The 18,608-nt window shown below is 41.0% G+C and overlaps 1 protein-coding gene and 1 long non-coding RNA gene across 3 annotated transcripts in view; one reads left to right on the top strand and one right to left on the bottom strand.

The window, feature by feature from the left end:
- Positions 1–18,608, top strand: part of LOC133541592 (uncharacterized) — a 130,968-nt gene that overhangs the window by 27,605 nt on the left and 84,755 nt on the right. The window lies entirely within an intron of this gene.
- The window catches only part of evplb (envoplakin b), a 56,336-nt gene that overhangs the window by 4,472 nt on the left and 33,256 nt on the right, over positions 1–18,608 (bottom strand). Inside the window, exons 15-21 of the mRNA XM_061884289.1 lie at positions 11,103–11,281; positions 10,888–11,026; positions 8,139–8,332; positions 549–699; positions 387–470; positions 178–315; positions 9–101 (exon numbers count right to left, since the gene is read on the bottom strand). Coding sequence (XP_061740273.1) covers positions 9–101; positions 178–315; positions 387–470; positions 549–699; positions 8,139–8,332; positions 10,888–11,026; positions 11,103–11,281 — 978 coding nt within the window. The remainder of the gene's footprint in view (positions 1–8; positions 102–177; positions 316–386; positions 471–548; positions 700–8,138; positions 8,333–10,887; positions 11,027–11,102; positions 11,282–18,608) is intronic.

Genomic DNA, 18,608 nt, shown 5'->3' with positions numbered 1-18,608 from the left:
CGGCTTACCCTGAGAAGGATGTTCTTGGCTGTCCCCATCTGGTTGAGAAGCTGCTCATTCTCTGCAGACACCTCAGCAAAACGGTTCAGTAAGTCTTTTTCCTTTAAATCAAACAAACACCATGTTTGGACGAGGTCCTTTTAGTTATGTTGCTGTGACCACCTTTTGAGAATTTACCTTTCTCTGGATGGCGTGGGCCATGGTCGAACTTTGAGGTTTTTTCAAAATGAGTTCATCGACGTCATCTTCGTCACCCTCTTCGTCGTCATTATCATTCAAAGTGCTGTGGTACGTCTTGGATTGGATTTCGTATTCCTGCAAAGTACATGTGTTTACCCATGACTACATGACTAACGCAATTGGTAAATGACAATCATCTAACTTACATTTAAGGTGTTCTGGAGTTCACGGGAAAGCTCCTGGATTCGGCGCATATCGCCTGATTTCCTCTGAATGTCTTCCATCAAATTCTAGACATTAGACATTGTTTAAGGACAACTGATAAGAAAAGGTTGGTTCATAGTTGGCAATAAATGCTTTGATCTCACCTTCTGAGAGCTGTGCTTGGCAGTTATCTGCGCCACGCCATCAGTGGGTTGGATTGTGTTGTTTGGCACATTGACCAAAAAGAAATCCAGTGACTGAGCGCTACTCTGGAAGTCTTGGTTTTTATTGCTTGCTTCTTTTATTAAAGTATTCCTACAGAAACATGAGCACATAGAGGCTTACCACTAATAGCATGCAAATACAGTGACAATAATGACACAAAGTGGATCTTCTAAAGTTAAAAATGATCCCTCCCAACACCTCCTGATTTGTTGACATTACTCTTTCCCTTAAGAAATAAAAAAGTTGAATTGTCCAGAGACAAACTGTAAAAAAAATCATTAAACCTTTACTATCACGATCATGTGTATTAACTGTATTCAGGGTAAATGCTATTGACAGTTTAACAATAACAACACAATATTTAAACTAGTTCCTTACTCTCTTGTTTGAGTAAAACAAAGTCAATACTACACACAAACTAAACAAAGGCTACTGCTATTTAAATCCTGCCATCAAAGTCCTCCTTTGTCCAGGGAATTATTCCTTGAATTTGTAATCATTTACAAACCCTGTTTCCATATAAGTTCGGAAATTGTGTTAGATGTAAATATAAACTGAATACAATGATTTGCAAATCCTTTTCAACCCATATTCAAATGAATGCACTCTGAAGACAAGATATTTGATGTATAAACTCATAAACTTTATTTTTTTGGGGCAAATAATAATTAACTTAAAATTTAATGGCTGCAACATGTGCCAAAGTAGTTGGGAAAGGGTATGTTCACCACTGTGTTACATCACCTTTTCTTTTAACAACACTCAATAAATGTTTGGGAACTGAGGAAACTAATTGTTGAAGCTTTGAAAGTGGAATTATTTCCCATTCTTGTTTTATGTAGAGCTTCAGTCGTTCAACAGTCCGGGGTCTTCGCTGTCGTATTTTACGCTTCATAATGCGCCACACATTTTCCATGGGGGACAGGTCTGGACTGCAGGCGGGCCAGGAAAGTACCCTCACTCTTTTTCTACAAAGCCACGCTGTTGTAACACGTGCTGAATGTGGCTTGGAATTGTCTTGCTGAAATAAGCAGGGGCGTTCATGAAAAAGACGATGGCAGCATATGTTGTTCCAAAACCTGTATGTACCTTTCAGCATTAATGGTGCCTTCATATATGTGTAAGTTACCCATGCCTTGGCCACTAATGCACCCCCATACCATCACAGATGCTGGCTTTTCAACTTTGCGTCGATAGCAGTCTGGATGGTTCACTTACCCTTTGGTCCGGATGACACGAGGTCGAGTATTCCCAAAAAACTATTTGAAATGTGTACTCGTCAGACCACGGTACACTTTTCCACTTTGCATCAGTCCATCTTAGATGATCTCTGGCCAGAGAAACCGGCGGCGTTTCTGGATGTTGTTGATAAATGGCTTTCGCTTTGCATAGTAGAGCTTTAACTTGCACTTACAGATGTAGCGACCAACTGTATTTAGTGACAGTGGTTTTCTGAAGTGTTCCTGAGCCCATGTGGTGATATCCTTCAGAGATTGATGTCGGTATTTGATACAGTGCCGTCTGAGGGATGGAAGGTCACGGTCATTCAATGTTGGTTTCCGGCCATGCCGCTTACGTGGAGTGATTTCTCCAGATTCTCTAAACCTTTTGCTGATATTATGGAACGTAGATGTTGAAATCCCTAAATTTCTTGCAATTTCACTTTGAGAAACGTTGTTCTTAAACTGTTTGACTATTTGCTCACGCAGTTGTGGACAAAGGGGTGTACCTCGCCCCATCCTTTCTTGTGAAAGACTGAGCATTTTTTGGGAAGCTGTTTTTCTACCCAATCATGGCACCCACCTGTTCCCAATTAGCCTGCACACCTGTGGGATGTTCCAAATAAGTGTTTGATGAGCATTCCTCAACTTTATCAGTATTTATTGCCACCTTTCCCAACTTCTTTGTCACGTGTTGCTGGCATCAAATTCTAAAGTTAATGATTATTTGCACAAAAAAAAAATGTTTGAGTTTGAACATCAAATATGTTGTCTTTGTAGCATATTCAACTGAATATGGGTTGAAAAGGATTTGCAAATCATTGTATTCTGTTTATATTTACATCTAACACAATTTCCCAACTCATATGGAAACGGGGTTTGTAAAAAAAAAAAAAAAGTTCTCTTATAACTCTGGTATCAATCATACGCTAATACTCTCTTTGGTATCGACATCATTAATTCCTAGATCGATTCACCCGACCTTGCATGTTGTTTACCTCCAGCTGCGACATTGCTGACACGTCAACAGTTGCCGTTATTAGCTTTGAGCTTAGTTCCAATAATCGAGTAATTTGAATAAAACACTTTATGCGTATTTAGTTGAAAACAGAAAAGTGGATGGTGAGATGGACAGGCGGATCGGTGCGGCGTCTTCAGTAATGCGGACGCTGTATCGATCCTTTGTGGCGAAGAAGGAGCTGAGCCGGAGGGCAAAGCTCTCAATTTACCGGTCGATCTACGTTCTCATCCTTACTTATGGTTATGAGCTTTGGGTTATGACCGAAAGGACAAGATCACGGGTACAAGCGGCCCAAATGAGTTTGGGTCTCTCCCTTATAGATAGGGTGAGAAGCTCTGCCATCCGGGAGGAGTTCAAAGTAAAGCCGCTGCTCCTCCACATGGAGAGGAGCCAGATGAGGTGGTTTGGGCATCTGGTCAGAATGCCACCTAAACGCCTCCCTAGAAAGGGGTTTAGGGCATGTCCAACTGGTAGGAGGCCACGGGGAAGACCCAGGACACGTTGGGAAGACTATGTCTCCTGGTTGGCCTGGGAAAGCCTCGGGATCCCCCAGGAAGAGCTAGACGAAGTGGCTGGGGAGAGTAAACTCTGGGCTTCCCTGCTTAGGTTGCTGCCCCCGCGACCCCACCTTGGATAAGCGGAGGAAGATGGATGGATGGATAGTTGAAAACTGTTGAAATCAGTTACCTTCATTTTTTATTAATACATCTACATCATCAGGATTAAAATTGCATGTTTGACATGTGTGCGTTGATAGGAAATAATATCAAATAATTAAAAAAATAGTAACCACACAGATCACGCCACCTACAGTACACATTAAGACTCTAGACCAGGGGTTCTCAAAATTTTTTACCAAGTACCAACTCAGAAAAAACATGGCCCACATTAAAATACTGTAGCAAGGTAGGCCTACGTATTTATTAAAAACAGAGCAGAGGTTTTATTTAATCATTTGGACACTGTAACATTACACACTGCGATTGACTATAGGAAAGTAAACCATTGTTCTTTGGGGCGGTATTGCCCGGTGGATTGAGTGGCCGTTCCAGCAACTTGAGGTTTCCAGGTTCGATTCCCGCTTTCGCCTAGTCACTGCCGTTCTGTCCTTGGACAGGACACTTTACCCACCTGCTCCCAGTGCCACCCACACTGTGTTAAATGGAACTTAGATATTGGCTTTCACTATGTGAAGCGCTTTGAGTCACTAGAGAAAAGCGCTATATAAATATAATTCACCTCACTATTTTGATTTTTTTTTTTTTTGACATACCACTAAATGGAGTCTGTGTACCACTGGTGGTACATGTAGTGAAGTGAATTATATTTATATAGCGCTTTTCTCTAGTGACTCAAAGCGCTTTACATAGTGAAACCCAATATCTAAGTTACATTTAAACCAGTGTGGGTGGCACTGGGAGCAGGTGGGTAAAGTGTCTTGCCCAAGGACACAACGGGAGTGACTAGGATGGCGGAAGCGGGAATCGAACCTGCAACCCTCAAGTTACTGGCACGGCCGCTCTACCAACCGAGCTATGCCGCCCCATGTACCACAGTTTGAGAATACAGGTCTAGACTCTTTATCAAAGTACTTGTTAATTTCCTGTTAACAGCTGCTTTTGCAACATGTTTCCATCTACACTTCTTAAAGTTGACCTACTCAGTGGCCTAGTGGTTAGGGTGTGAGTTCAAACCCCGGCCGAGTCATACCAAAGACTATAAAAATGGGAGCCATTGCCTCCCTGCTTGGCACACAGCATCAAGGGTTGGAATTGGGGGTTAAATCACCCAAAAATATTTCCGGGCGCGCCCACCGCTGCTGCTCACTACTCTCACCTCCCAGGGGGTGAACAGGGATCAAATGCAGAGGACAAATTTCACCACACCTAGTGTGTGTGTGTGTGTGTGTGTGTGTGTGAGACAATCATTGCTACTTTAACTTTACAAAACACTTATTTCTTGGTTTTGTGTCAAAGTAGCTTTCGGTTCGCTTTGCTGTTAGCATGACTGTTCCTGGCTAGCTGTTGCCTTGTGGTCAAAATGTTTAGCCTATATCTTAATCTACTAAAAAATGCACTTTAATTAACATACTTATTTGCTTAGACCAGGGGTAGGGAACCTATGGCTCTAGAGCCAGATGTGGCTCTTTTGATGACTGCATCTGGCTCTCAGATAAATCTTAGCTGACATTGCTTAACACGATAAGTAATAAACAATTCCGCCGGTAATCACAGTGTTAAAAATAACGTTAAAATTATAAAAAATTCTCATGCATTTTTGTCCAACAATCCATTTTCTATCGCACCTGTTCAAGAAGTCGCTTTAATTGTAAGAAGTATCATATTTATTATTGGTTAGCTTTGGAATAACAATGTTATTATCTTGGGGGCTGCGTGGCGATGTTGGTAGAGTGGCTGTGCCAGCAATCTGAGGGTTACTGGTTCAATCCCCACCTTCTACCATCTTAGTCACATCCGTTGTGTCCTTGAGCAATACATTTCACCCTTGCTCCTAAAGCAGGGGTGTCAAACTCAAATACAGAGTGGGCCAAAATTTAAAACTGAACGAAGCCGCGGGCCAAGGTTGAACAAATTAATCCTTTAATAGGGACCCAAACAAGTTTTGCATTGAATATTGACCAAGCAAGGCTTATATAACTTTATAGTGACATGCAAAATCGAGTTTTAAATAATAATAATTAAAAAAATATCAATGGCATATCAAATAAAATAAAAATACAAATTGAATGCCTCTTTTCGACGGCGGATTTGAGTTGGGGTGGGGTTTGGTGGTAGCCGGGGTGTATATTGTAGCGTCCCGGAAGAGTTAGTGATGCAAGGGGTTCTGGGTATTTGTTCGGTTGTGTTTATGTTGTGTTACGGTGCGGATGTTCTCCCGAAATGTGTTTGTCATTCTTGTTTGCTGTGGGTTCACAGTGTGGCGTATATTTGTAACAGTGTTAAAGTTGTTTATACGGCCACCCTCAGTGTGACCTGTATGGCTGCTGACCAAGTATGCCTTGCATACACTTGTGTGTGTGTATGAGCTGCATATATTATGTGAGTGGGCCGGCACGCTGTTTGTATGGAGGAAAAGCGGACGTGGCGACATGTAGAGAACGCCAAAGGTAGTGCTTTTACGGTCCGCCCCCAATATTATTGTCCGGGAGAAAATCGGGAGGGTTGACGAGTATTAGTGGTGAATGCGGTGTTACAGCGGCAGGCCAGCTCTAATGTTAATTTGATATTGCCTCAAGGGCCAAATGAAATTACACGGGGGCCAGAGTTTGACACCCATGTCCTAAAGGGTCCTAGTTAGCGCCTTACATGGCAGCTCCCGCCATCTGTGTGTGAATGTGTGTGTGAATGGGTGAATGTGGAAATAGTGCCAAAGCGCTTTGGGATCCTTAAAAAGGAGTAGAAAGGCGCTATAAAAGTACAACCATTTACCTTTTTTTTTTTTTTTTTTACCATTTATAAAAGGAATAAGAGGCTTATTATACTGTAAAAATGTTGGTCTTAAAAATGCACGCATTTAGTTGTATTCAGTGTTTAAAAAAAATCTTATATGGCTCTCACGGAAATAGATTTTGAAATATTTGGCTTTCATGGCTCTCTCAGCTATAAAGGTTCCCGACCCCTGGCTTAGACGATCGGCTCCACACTGTGTATGGAGACACATAATTAGCTGCTAGCCGCTTGTCAGCAGAAGGGCTGGGTGTTTGTGATCGACATTAAAGGCCTACTGAAAGCCACTACTACCCACCACGCAGTCTGATAGTTTATATATCAATGATGAAATATTGACATTGCAACACATGCCAATACGGCCGGTTTAGTTGACCAAATTACAATTTTAAATTTCCCGCGGAGTTTCTTGTTGAAAACGTCGCAGAATGATGACGCGTGATGTCTCGAGTTGGAGGAGACATATTAGCGCAGCACCAATTGCGGCTAAAAGTCGTCTCTTTTCATCGCGCAATCACACAGTATTCTGGACATCCGTCTTGCTGAATCTTTTGCAATTTGTTCAATTAATAACGGAGAAGTCAAAGTAGAAAGCTGGAGGTGGGAAGCTTTAGCCTTTAGCCACACAAACACAGTGTTTTCTTGTTTAAAATTCCCAGAGATGAAGCTTTACTATGGATCAGAGCGGTCAAGCGAACATGGTTCCCGACCACTTGTCAACCGGCATGTTTCGGTGAGAAAATTGTGGTAAAAAGTCGCCTCTTACCGGAGATCTGCGGAGCTTGCGCCGTCCATGCAGCTGCCGTGACTTCCCTCAGGTACTAGCCTCAAGACACACCCCTACGACTATCAGGTACTATTTAATTCAGTAAAACACTAGCAACACAATAGAAAGATAAGGGATTTCCCAGAATTATCCTAGTAAATGTGTGCGGCATGGCATAGTGGGTAGAGCGGCCGTGCCAGAAACCTGAGGGTTGCAAGTTCGCTTCCCACCTATTGACACCCAATTCGCTGCCGTTGTGTCCTTGGGCAGGACACTTCACCCTTGCCCCCGGTGCCGCTCACACTGGTGAATGAAAGATGAATGAATGATTTGGTGGTGGTCGGAGGGGCCGTAGGCGCAAACTGGCTGCCACGCTTCCGTCAAATGTAGCTTACCACCACCAGGTGTGAATGAATGATGAGTCCCACTTCTCTGTGAGCGCTTTGAGTATCTAACAATAGAAAAGCGCGATATAAATCTAATCCATTATTATTATTATTATAAAAACATCTGAATCGCTCCCAATGCAATCGCTTTTTATTTTTTACTTTATTGTATTTTTATTTTTTTTCTAGCCCTTCGCTATCAATAGCCTCAGCCATGAATCTTTCATCCTCGCTCAAGTTAATGGGGAAATTGTCGTTTTCTCGGTCCGAAGAGCTCTTGCTGTTGGAGGCTCCTATTATAATCAATGTGTGGATGTGATGTGATGTCACACCGGTGACGTCATCGTCTGCTACTTCTGGTACAGGCAAGGCTTTTTTATCAGCGACCAAAAGTTGCGAATTTTATCGTCGATGTTCTCTACTAAATCCTTTCAGCAAAAATATGGCAATATCGCGAAATGATCAAGAATGGACCTGCTATCCCCGTTTAAATAAGAAAATCTCATTTTAGTAGGCCTTAAAAGGGCATTAATTGTCACAAAAATCTATCCATACTGATCAACTGCCCTCCTTCCAAATTGAAGTGTAAAACTGTCACATAAGTGGGAGAACATTTTAACACGTGCATATACACCAATGGTGCACTTAAAATGTATTTGAAAGTCTCACCTTTCCTGGAGTTGATTATTGACATTGGTGAAGCGGTTCTTCAGATGTTTCACCTCACTCTCCTGGCGGCGGATGTCCGGACAGTACTCATTGAAGTTCTGCTGCAGGGAGCTGCACACTTGCTTGGTCATGTCCAAGTCCCTCCCCAATGTGTTCAAGTCGTCCTTCTTTAAGGCAACAGCCTGACGAATGTCCTGTTGGATGGCAGGGAGGCACCCGACAGACACAGCTTAAAGGGGAACATCATCACCAGACCTATGTAAGCGTCAATATATACCTTGATGGTGCAGAAAAAAGACCATGTATTTTTTTAACCGATTTCCGAACTCTAAATGGGTGAATTTTGACAAATTAAAGGGGAACATTATCACAATTTCAAAAGGGTTAAAAACAATAAAAATCAGTTCCCAGTGGCTTGTTGTATTTTTAAAAAAAAAATTCTAAATTTTACCGGTCTCGGAATATCACTAAATAAAGCTTTAAAGTGCTTGATTTTCACTATTTGCGATGCCACTATCCATTTCCCTGTGACGTCATACAGTGCTGCCAATGTAAACAAACAATGGGAATACCACAGAAAGATATAGTGAAATTAGCTCGGATTCAAACTCGGATTTCAGCGATTTAAGCGATTCAACAGATTACGCATGTAGTGAAACATATGGTTGGAGTATGAAAGTATTGAAGAAGAAACAATAGCTATTGATGCTATTCATAGCCACAGCATGGCCGAATAGCTGCGTTAGCATCGCCGGTAAAATGTGCGGACCAAACGATCAGGACTTTCGCATCTTGTGACACTGGAGCAACTTAAATCCATCGATCGGTAAGTGTTTGTTTCGCATTAAATGTGGGTGGAAGGAAATGTAATATAGTTGCAAATGCATCTGCAGGTTATCCATACATCTCTGTACCATGTCTGCTTTAGCACCGCCGGTAATAGCATGTTAGCATTGATTAGCGTAGCATGTTAGCATCGATTAGCTGGCAGTCAACATCAAAAAAACTCACCTTTGTGATTTCGTTGACTATCGTTGCAAATGCATTTGCAGGTTATCCATACAGTCTGGCAGTCACGCCGCAACCAAATATGTCTGATTAGCACATTAGTCAACAACATCAACAAAACTCACCTTTGTTATTTCGTTGACTTTATTGTTGTAAATGCATCTGCAGGTTATCCATACATCTCTGTGCCATTTCTGCCTTAGCATCGCCAGTAAAATACTGAGACACTTTGGCACATTCAATGGGGATCTGGGGGAAGACACTTTTGCATCTTCGGGCCAGTGGTGCAACTTGAATCCCTCCCTGTTAGTGTTGTTACACCCTCCGACAACACACCGTCGAGGCATGATGTCTCCAAGGTTCCAAAAAATAGTAAAAAAAACGGAAAATAACAGAGCTGAGACCCGGTGTTTGTAATGTGTTGAAAATGAAAATGGCGGCTCTATTACCTCGGCGAAGTCACATTCTGACGTCATCGCCTCCAGCGCGATAAACAGAAAGGCGTTTGATTCGCCAAAATTCACCCATTTAGAGTTTGGAAATCGGTTAAAAAATATATGGTCTTTTTTATGCACCATCAAGGTATATATTGACGCTTACATAGGTCTGGTGATAATGTTCCACTTTAAACGCCTTTCTGTTCATCGGTCTTTTAGCGATGACGTCAGAACGTGACGTCACCGAGGTAATATAGCCGCCATTTTCATTTTCACATTACAAACACCGGGTCTCAGCTCTGTTATTTTCCGTTTTTTCGACTATTTTTTGGAACCTTGGAGACATCATGCCTTGTGGGTGTGTTGTCGGAGGGTGTAACAACACTAACAGGGAGGGATTCAAGTTGCACCACTGGCAAGAAATCTGCCGCCAGACCCCCATTGAATGTACCAGAGTGTCTGGCTGCGATGCTAAGACAGACATGGCACAGAGATGTATGGATAACCTGCAGATGCATTTGCAACCATAAAGTCAACGAAATCACAAAGGTGAGTTTTTTTGATGTTGTTGACTTATGTGCTAATCAGACATATTTGGTCGCGGCATGACTGCCAGCTAATCGATGTTAACATGCTACGCTAATCGATGCTAACATGCTATTTACGCTAGCTGTATGTACATTTGAAACTAGATACCCACATTTAATGCGAAACAAACACTTACCAATCAACGGATTTAAGTTGCTCCAGTGTCACAACATGCGAAAGTCCTGATCGTTTGGTCCGCACATTTTACCGCCGATGCTAATAAGGCAGCCATGCTATGGGCCACTTCATTAGGTACACCCATGGCCGAATATTGTCAATAGCTATTCGCTCAATAGCTTCAGTTTCTTCTTCAATTTCGTTTTCGCTATCTGCCTCCATACTCCGACCATCTGTTTCAATACATGCGTAGTCTGTTGGATTTCAGCGGCTTAAGCAATTCGAGTTTGAATCCGAGCTAATGTCGCTATATCTTGCTGTGGTAACCGCCATGATTGTTCGTATTGGCAGCACTGTATGACGTCACAGGGAAATGGACAGTCGAATCGCAAATAGCGAAAATCAAGAACTTTAAAGCTTTTTTAGGAAAATTCCGGGAGGTGTAAAATTTAGAAAAGAATTTCGAAAAATAAAACTAGCCACTGGGAACTGATTTTTATTGTTTTTAACCCTTTTGAAATTGTGACAATGTTCCCCTTTAAGTTCTGCTTGTTTTGGACTGGAAGTAACCCAGTGTCGGACATTTGAAGTTTGCACACCTGCAGCTGCCGCCCGCGGTTCATCAGAGCATTTGTTTGGTCTGGAATGGCGCCGTCTTTAACGAGCTGTTGCTCGAACCCGGAGACCGTGCCTTCTACCTTCTGCATCTGCCTCTCCAGGAACATGGAGGCTGAAGCTCTGTGTGAAGGGAAGTAGAGAACAAGCATTGTGTTTACCCAGCTCCTCCATTGTACTTTCTCTGAGCTCATCTTACTTTTTATCATAAAGATCAATCAGGCTGTTGATGTCGTCCATTTTGCTGTTGGCAGCAGCCAGTTTGAGTGGCAAGATTGAAGCGTGCGGTCCGAGTGGTTTCTTGGCCAGAACGGGCTCCAAGTCTCTCTGAATGGCAGACTTCTCTGACTCGAGCTTCCTCGCTGTCTGGGCGGATTTCTAGAGTATAACCACATGATGGATGCTCATGAATATTCCCATTGTTCCAGGTCAGGGTATTCCCCAGGCCTTGAATCGATCGATTGCAAACGGACAGTTCATAGAAGACATTTCGAAGGCTTCATCAGTTCATGCTCACTGACTCAGATAGGACAGCTGTAGTCTAAGGGCCTGGTATTTATCATCACATGAGGGGTGTTGGATTTGGTTGTCTTTTTATTACCTAGTCAGATTTTAGAACAGCTAAAGTGTGAGCCTTTTACATAGACCTTGAATTTGGAATGTGTGAATGAAGACATAACAATCTGTTATCTCAACTGTCCGAAGTAGGGAGGAGAAGAAGAGGGGCGGGTGAGAGTGAGTGAGGAGGGAGAAACTGCCATTTTAGGATTAGATCAATTTGGACCGAGCTTTGAAATGTTGTATCTAGATTGATCTCCCAAGGCGTATGGTAATAAAAAAGAAAAATGAGCAACCTCTGTTTCTGATTGATTTAAAACCAGCTTATGTGTCATCAAACAATCTGGGGGCGTTGACCGAAGGAAGAACAGGTCCAAAACGCAACAGGGGACATGCCCAGACAAGGATGGTTTCGCTCTATTGTGGTGTAAAGTGACAGTTGACGAGAGATGAATGGATGTGAGGCAAAACGTCTTCTGAGACGATCTACACCAGGGGTCACCAACGCTGGCACCAGGTCGCCCGTAAGGACCAGATGAGTCGCCCGCTAGCCTGTTCTAAAAATAGCTCAAATAGCAGCACTTACCAGTGAGCTGCATCTATTTTTAAAATTGTATTTATTTACTAGCAAGCCGGTTTCGCTTTGCTCGACATTTTTGTTTCTAAGAGAGACAAAACTCAAATAGAATTTGAAAATCCAAGAAAATATTTTAAAGACTCGGTCTTCACTTGTTTAAATAAATTCACTTATTTTTTTAACTTTGTTTCTTATAACTTTCAGAAAGACAATTTTAGAGAAAAAATACTACCTTAAAAAGGATTTTAGGATTTTTAAACACATGTACCTTTTTACCTTTTAAATTCCTTCCTCTTCGTTCCTGACAATTTAAATCAATGTTCAAGTAAATATTTTTTTTTATTGTAAAGAATAATAACACTACTGATGATGCGCACCCGTAAATTATTTTATCCTTCAGGTCTTCCATTCACGTTCACTGTTCACCTACAAGGCCACCAAGTCTATGTGCTCGCAAAGGATGCAAACACCTCATTCTGTTTTTAATTTGTTTTAGGAGTCTTTTTACGTGTTTTTTAGGAGTATCTTTACATGTTTTAGGAGTCTTATTATGTGTTTTAGGAGTCTTATTATGTGTTTTAGGAGTAATATACGTTTAAGATGTCACTGTGCATCTCTTCGGAGTCATTTTATGTGTTTTGGAGTCGTTTTTAAAGTTTTAGAAGTTGATTGTTGTGTTTTTAAATGTTTTACTAGTCATTTTAATGTGTTAAGACATTTTATGCATTTGTGTTTCGCACAAGAGGTTGAACATCTTACTCTGTGTTTTCTGGAATAATTTTAATTTAATTCTTCATTTTACCTTCTGTTTTTTCAACGAAGAATATTTGTGAATTATTTCTTCAAACTTATTATAATTAAAATTAAAAATACATATATTCTGGCAAATCTATAAAATCTTTAGAAACTAATTTAAATCTTATTTCAAAGTCTTTTGAATTTCTTTTCAAATTTTTGTCCTGGAAAAACTAGAAGAAATAATGATTTGTCTTTGTTAGAAATATAGCTTGGTCCAATTTGTTAAATATTCTAACAAAGTGCTAGTAAATAAATACAATTTAAAAAAAATAGAAGCAGCTCACTTGTAAGTGCTGCTATTTGAGCAATCTGAGGGTTCCTGGTTCGATCCCCAGCTTCTACCAACCTCATCACGTCGTTATGTTCTTGAGCAAGACACTTCAACCTTGCCCCTGATGGGTCGTGGTTAGTTAGGCCCTTGCATGGCAGCTCCCTCCATCAGTGTGTGATTGGATGAATGTGGAAATAGTGTCAAAGCGCTTTGAGTACCTTAAAGGTAGAAAAGCTCTATACATGTATACCCCATTTACCATTTAATACGAGACGGATCGGCCAAGGAACCCCCACATACGTTATACCATCGGAAAGGTCTCACTCGCGCCTACGGCGATTGGATTTTAATCTATTTAAAACATGTCATCAAAATTCTAAAATTAATCTTAATCAGGAAAAATTACTAATGATGTTCCATAAATAATTTTTAAAATTTTTTCAAAAAGATTCGAATTAGCTAGTTTGTTCTTCTTTTTTTCGGTTGAATTTTGAATTTTAAAGAGTCGAAATTGAAGATAAACTATGATTCAAAATTTAATTTTCATTTTTTCCAGTTTTCTCCTCTTTTAAACCGTTCAATTAAGTGTTTTTTTCATCCTTTATTCCCTACAAAAAAACTTCCGTAAAAGGAAAGAAAATGTACGACGGAATGACAGACAGAAATATCCATTCTTTAATATATCGATTTAAATTGAGCAAATTGGCTATTTCTGGCAATTTATTTAAGTGTGTATCAAACTGGTAGCCCTTTGCATTAATCAGCACCCAAAAAGTAGCTCTTGGTTTCAAAAAGATTGGTCTAAATAGTCCAATTGCGACAGATTCAATGCCTCGAGAAAACTAATGGTGGATATAACCATTAGGGCAGTGGCATTTGGGCATTTGCTGCCAGGCCAGAGAGAAACATTAAATAGTTTATAAAGGACTGCACTTTCTTGACTTATCCTTGGCCTGTCCCACCAGACCAGGGGTGTCAAACTTATTTTCATTGAGAGCCACACCGCAGTCATGGCTGCCTATAGAGGGTCACTTGTAACAGTAAATAATTCAGGAATTTGCCTATGAATTTGAATATTTTACATTTTTTTAACGTAAAGAGTAAAAAAAAAAAATGTGGATTTGACCACTGTTTTTTTTCACAGAAAAAAACTAGCAGCTTGGTTGCCAGACATTTACTGTAAAATGTTTTTTTATTATTATTTTGACTACATATTATTGTACCGCTGTTTAATTTTAGTTTGGCAACTCAGCTGCCAGTTTTTTAACATAATAAAATGCGGTACCATGAAAGCATCAACAGTGTATTTAAAAACAACAACAAACTGACAGCTCAGTCGACAGAATTTTACTGTAAAAAACAAACATTGGTTGTTTTTCTTTTAACTTACAGTAATGTTCTGTAAAAAACTCCATTTTACAGTAAAATCTATTGGTCATTTCTCCAATGTACAATTTGATGGATAACGTGCTTCGAAACCATAAGTTAAGCAGATATTTAAGTATTTATTTGGATTTTGACCAACAAAATTAGATAATTTTTGTTGCAATATTAGACACACTTTTTTCCCCTGTCAAAGTAGAAAAAAAACCCCATTGGGAATAAGCGGTAGAAAATGGATGGATGAACAGTCCATAGTGGATCTAACATAATAGTGAGAGTCCAGTCCATAGTGGATCTAACATAATAGTGAGAGTCCAGTCCATAGTGGATCTAACATAATAGTGAGAGTCCAGTCCATAGTGGATCTAACATAATAGTGAGAGTCCAGTCCATAGTGGATCTAACTTAATAGTGAGAGTCCAGTCCATAGTGGATCTAACATAATAGTGTGAGAGTCCAGTCCATAGTGGATCTAACATAATAGTGTGAGAGTCCAGTCCATAGTGGATCTAACATAATAGTGTGAGAGTCCAGTCCATAGTGGATCTAACATAATAGTGTGAGTCCAGTCCATGGTGGATCTAACATAATAGTGTGAGTCCAGTCCATGGTGGATCTAAGATAATAGTGTGAGAGTCCAGTCTATAGTGGATCTAACATAATAGTGTGAGAGTCCAGTCCATAGTGGATCTAACATAATAATGTGAGAGTCCAGTCCATAGTGGATCTAACATAATAGTGAGAGTCCAGTCCATAGTGGATCTAACATAATAGTGAGAGTCCAGTCCATAGTGGATCTAACATAATAGTGTGGGAGTCCAGTCCATAGTGGATCTAACATAATAGTGTGAGTCCAGTCCATGGTGGATCTAACATAATAGTGTGAGTCCAGTCCATGGTGGATCTAACATAATAGTGTGAGTCCAGTCCATGGTGGATCTAACATAATAGTGTGAGAGTCCAGTCTATAGTGGATCTAACATAATAGTGTGAGAGTCCAGTCCATAGTGGATCTAACATAATAGTGAGAGTCCAGTCAGTAGTGGATCTAACATAATAGTGTGAGAGTCCAGTCCATAGTGGATCTAACATAATAGTGTGAGAGTCCAGTCCATAGTGGATCTAACATAATAGTGAGAGTCCAGTCCATAGTGGATCTAACATATAAGTGAGAGTCCAGTCCATAGTGGATCTAACATAATAGTGTGAGAGTCCAGTCCATAATGGATCTAACATAATAGTGAGAGTCCAGTCCATAGTGGATCTAACATAATAGTGTGAGAGTCCAGTCCATAGTGGATCTAACATAATAGTGTGAGAGTCCAGTCCATAGTGGATCTAACATAATAGTGTGAGAGTCCAGTCCATAGTGGATCTAACATAATAGTGAGAGTCCAGTCAGTAGTGGATCTAACATAATAGTGTGAGAGTCCAGTCCATAGTGGATCTAACATAATAGTGTGAGAGTCCAGTCCATAGTGGATCTAACATAATAGTGTGAGTCCAGTCCATGGTGGATCTAACATAATAGTGTGAGTCCAGTCCATGGTGGATCTAACATAATAGTGTGAGAGTCCAGTCTATAGTGGATCTAACATAATAGTGTGAGAGTCCAGTCCATAGTGGATCTAACATAATAATGTGAGAGTCCAGTCCATAGTGGATCTAACATAATAGTGAGAGTCCAGTCCATAGTGGATCTAACATAATAGTGAGAGTCCAGTCCATAGTGGATCTAACATAATAGTGTGGGAGTCCAGTCCATAGTGGATCTAACATAATAGTGTGAGTCCAGTCCATGGTGGATCTAACATAATAGTGTGAGTCCAGTCCATGGTGGATCTAACATAATAGTGTGAGAGTCCAGTCTATAGTGGATCTAACATAATAGTGTGAGAGTCCAGTCCATAGTGGATCTAACATAATAGTGAGAGTCCAGTCAGTAGTGGATCTAACATAATAGTGTGAGAGTCCAGTCCATGGTGGATCTAACATAATAGTGTGAGAGTCCAGTCTATAGTGGATCTAACATAATAGTGTGAGAGTCCAGTCCATAGTGGATCTAACATAATAGTGAGAGTCCAGTCAGTAGTGGATCTAACATAATAGTGTGAGAGTCCAGTCCATAGTGGATCTAACATAATAGTGTGAGAGTCCAGTCCATAGTGGATCTAACATAATAGTGAGAGTCCAGTCCATAGTGGATCTAACATATAAGGGAGAGTCCAGTCCATAGTGGATCTAACATAATAGTGTGAGAGTCCAGTCCATAATGGATCTAACATAATAGTGAGAGTCCAGTCCATAGTGGATCTAACATAATAGTGTGAGAGTCCAGTCCATAGTGGATCTAACATAATAGTGTGAGAGTCCAGTCCATAGTGGATCTAACATAATAGTGTGAGAGTCCAGTCCATAGTGGATCTAACATAATAGTGAGAGTCCAGTCAGTAGTGGATCTAACATAATAGTGTGAGAGTCCAGTCCATAGTGGATCTAACATAATAGTGTGAGAGTCCAGTCCATAGTGGATCTAACATAATAGTGTGAGAGTCCAGTCCATAGTGGATCTAACATAATAGTGAGAGTCCAGTCCATAGTGGATCCAACATAATAGTGAGAGTCCAGTCCATAGTGGATCTTACATATAAGTGAGAGTCCAGTCCATAGTGGATCTAACATAATAGTGTGAGAGTCCAGTCCATAATGGATCTAACATAATAGTGAGAGTCCAGTCCATAGTGGATCTAACATACTAGTGTGAGAGTCCAGTCCATAGTGGATCTAACATAATAGTGTGAGAGTCCAGTCCATAGTGGATCTAACATAATAGTGAGAGTCCAGTCCATAGTGGATCTAACATAATAGTGTGAGAGTGGAGTCCATAGTGGATCTAACGTAATAGTGTGAGAGTCCAGTCCATAGTGGATCTAACATAATAGTGTGAGAGTCCAGTCCATAGTGGATCTAACATAATAGTGTGAGAGTCCAGTCCATAGTGGATCCAACATAATAGTGAGAGTCCAGTCAGTAGTGGATTTAACATAATAGTGTGAGAGTCCAGTCCATAGTGGATCTAAGAATAGTGTGAAAGTCCAGTCCATAGTGGATCGAACGTAATAGTGTGAGAGTCCAGTCCATAGTGGATCGAACGTAATAGTGTGAGAGTCCAGTCCATAGTGGATCTAACAATAGTGATAGAGTCCAGTCCATAGTGGAGCTAACATAATAGTGTGAGAGTCCAGTCCATAGTGGATCCAATATAATAGTGAGAGTCCAGTCCATAGTGGATCTAACATAATAGTGTGAAAGTCCAGGCCATAGTGGATCTAACATAATAGTGTGAAAGTCCAGTCCATAGTGGATCTAACATAATAGTGTGAGTTTCCAGATCCAACATAATAGTGAGAGAGTCCAGTCCATAGTGGATCTAACATAATAGTGGATGGATGTTAGCCGCTAAGTACCCAACCATGTGTTAAAGCAGCTCTTCCTGAGGGTGTTTCAGTGTTATAACTTCACCTTTTACCTTGAATTTTTACACCAAAATGCGTCCATTCTCCCTTTTCCGTCTACACACTGTGTTTGCTTGTAAGTACTCTGTGTGTGTGCGCTGACCAACATGCTCCTCCGCTTGTAAAACCAGCAACGTCACTACCTGACTACTCGCCGTCATGCCCCGGGAACCGGTACTTTTTAAACGGAGTATCCATCCATCTATCCATTTTCTACCGCTTAGTCCCTTTGGGGTCGTGGGGGGCGCTGGTGCCTATCTCAGCTACAATCGGGCGGAAGGCGGCGCACACCCTGGACAAGTCGCCACCTCATCGCAGGGCCAACACAGATAGACAGACAACATTCACACACTAGGGACCATTTAGTGTTGCCAATCAACCTATCCCCAGGTCAATGTGTTTGGAGGTGGGAGGGGCCTATCCCCAGGTGCATATCTTTGGAGGTGGGAGGGGCCTATCCCCAGGTGCATGTCTTTGGAGGTGGGAGGAAGCCGGAGTACCTGGAGGGAACCCACGCTTTCACAGGGAGAACATGCAAACTCCACACAGAAAGACGCACTAACCCCTCTGCCACCGTGAAGCCCAAACGGAGTATAGTACTGT

The sequence above is a fragment of the Nerophis ophidion genome, linkage group LG23 (genome assembly GCF_033978795.1).
Source record: "Nerophis ophidion isolate RoL-2023_Sa linkage group LG23, RoL_Noph_v1.0, whole genome shotgun sequence".
In the NCBI taxonomy this organism is placed as follows: Eukaryota; Metazoa; Chordata; class Actinopteri; order Syngnathiformes; family Syngnathidae; genus Nerophis; species Nerophis ophidion.
The sequence above is the reverse complement of the archived record's forward strand: the minus strand, read 5'-3'. Positions and strand labels throughout refer to the sequence as shown.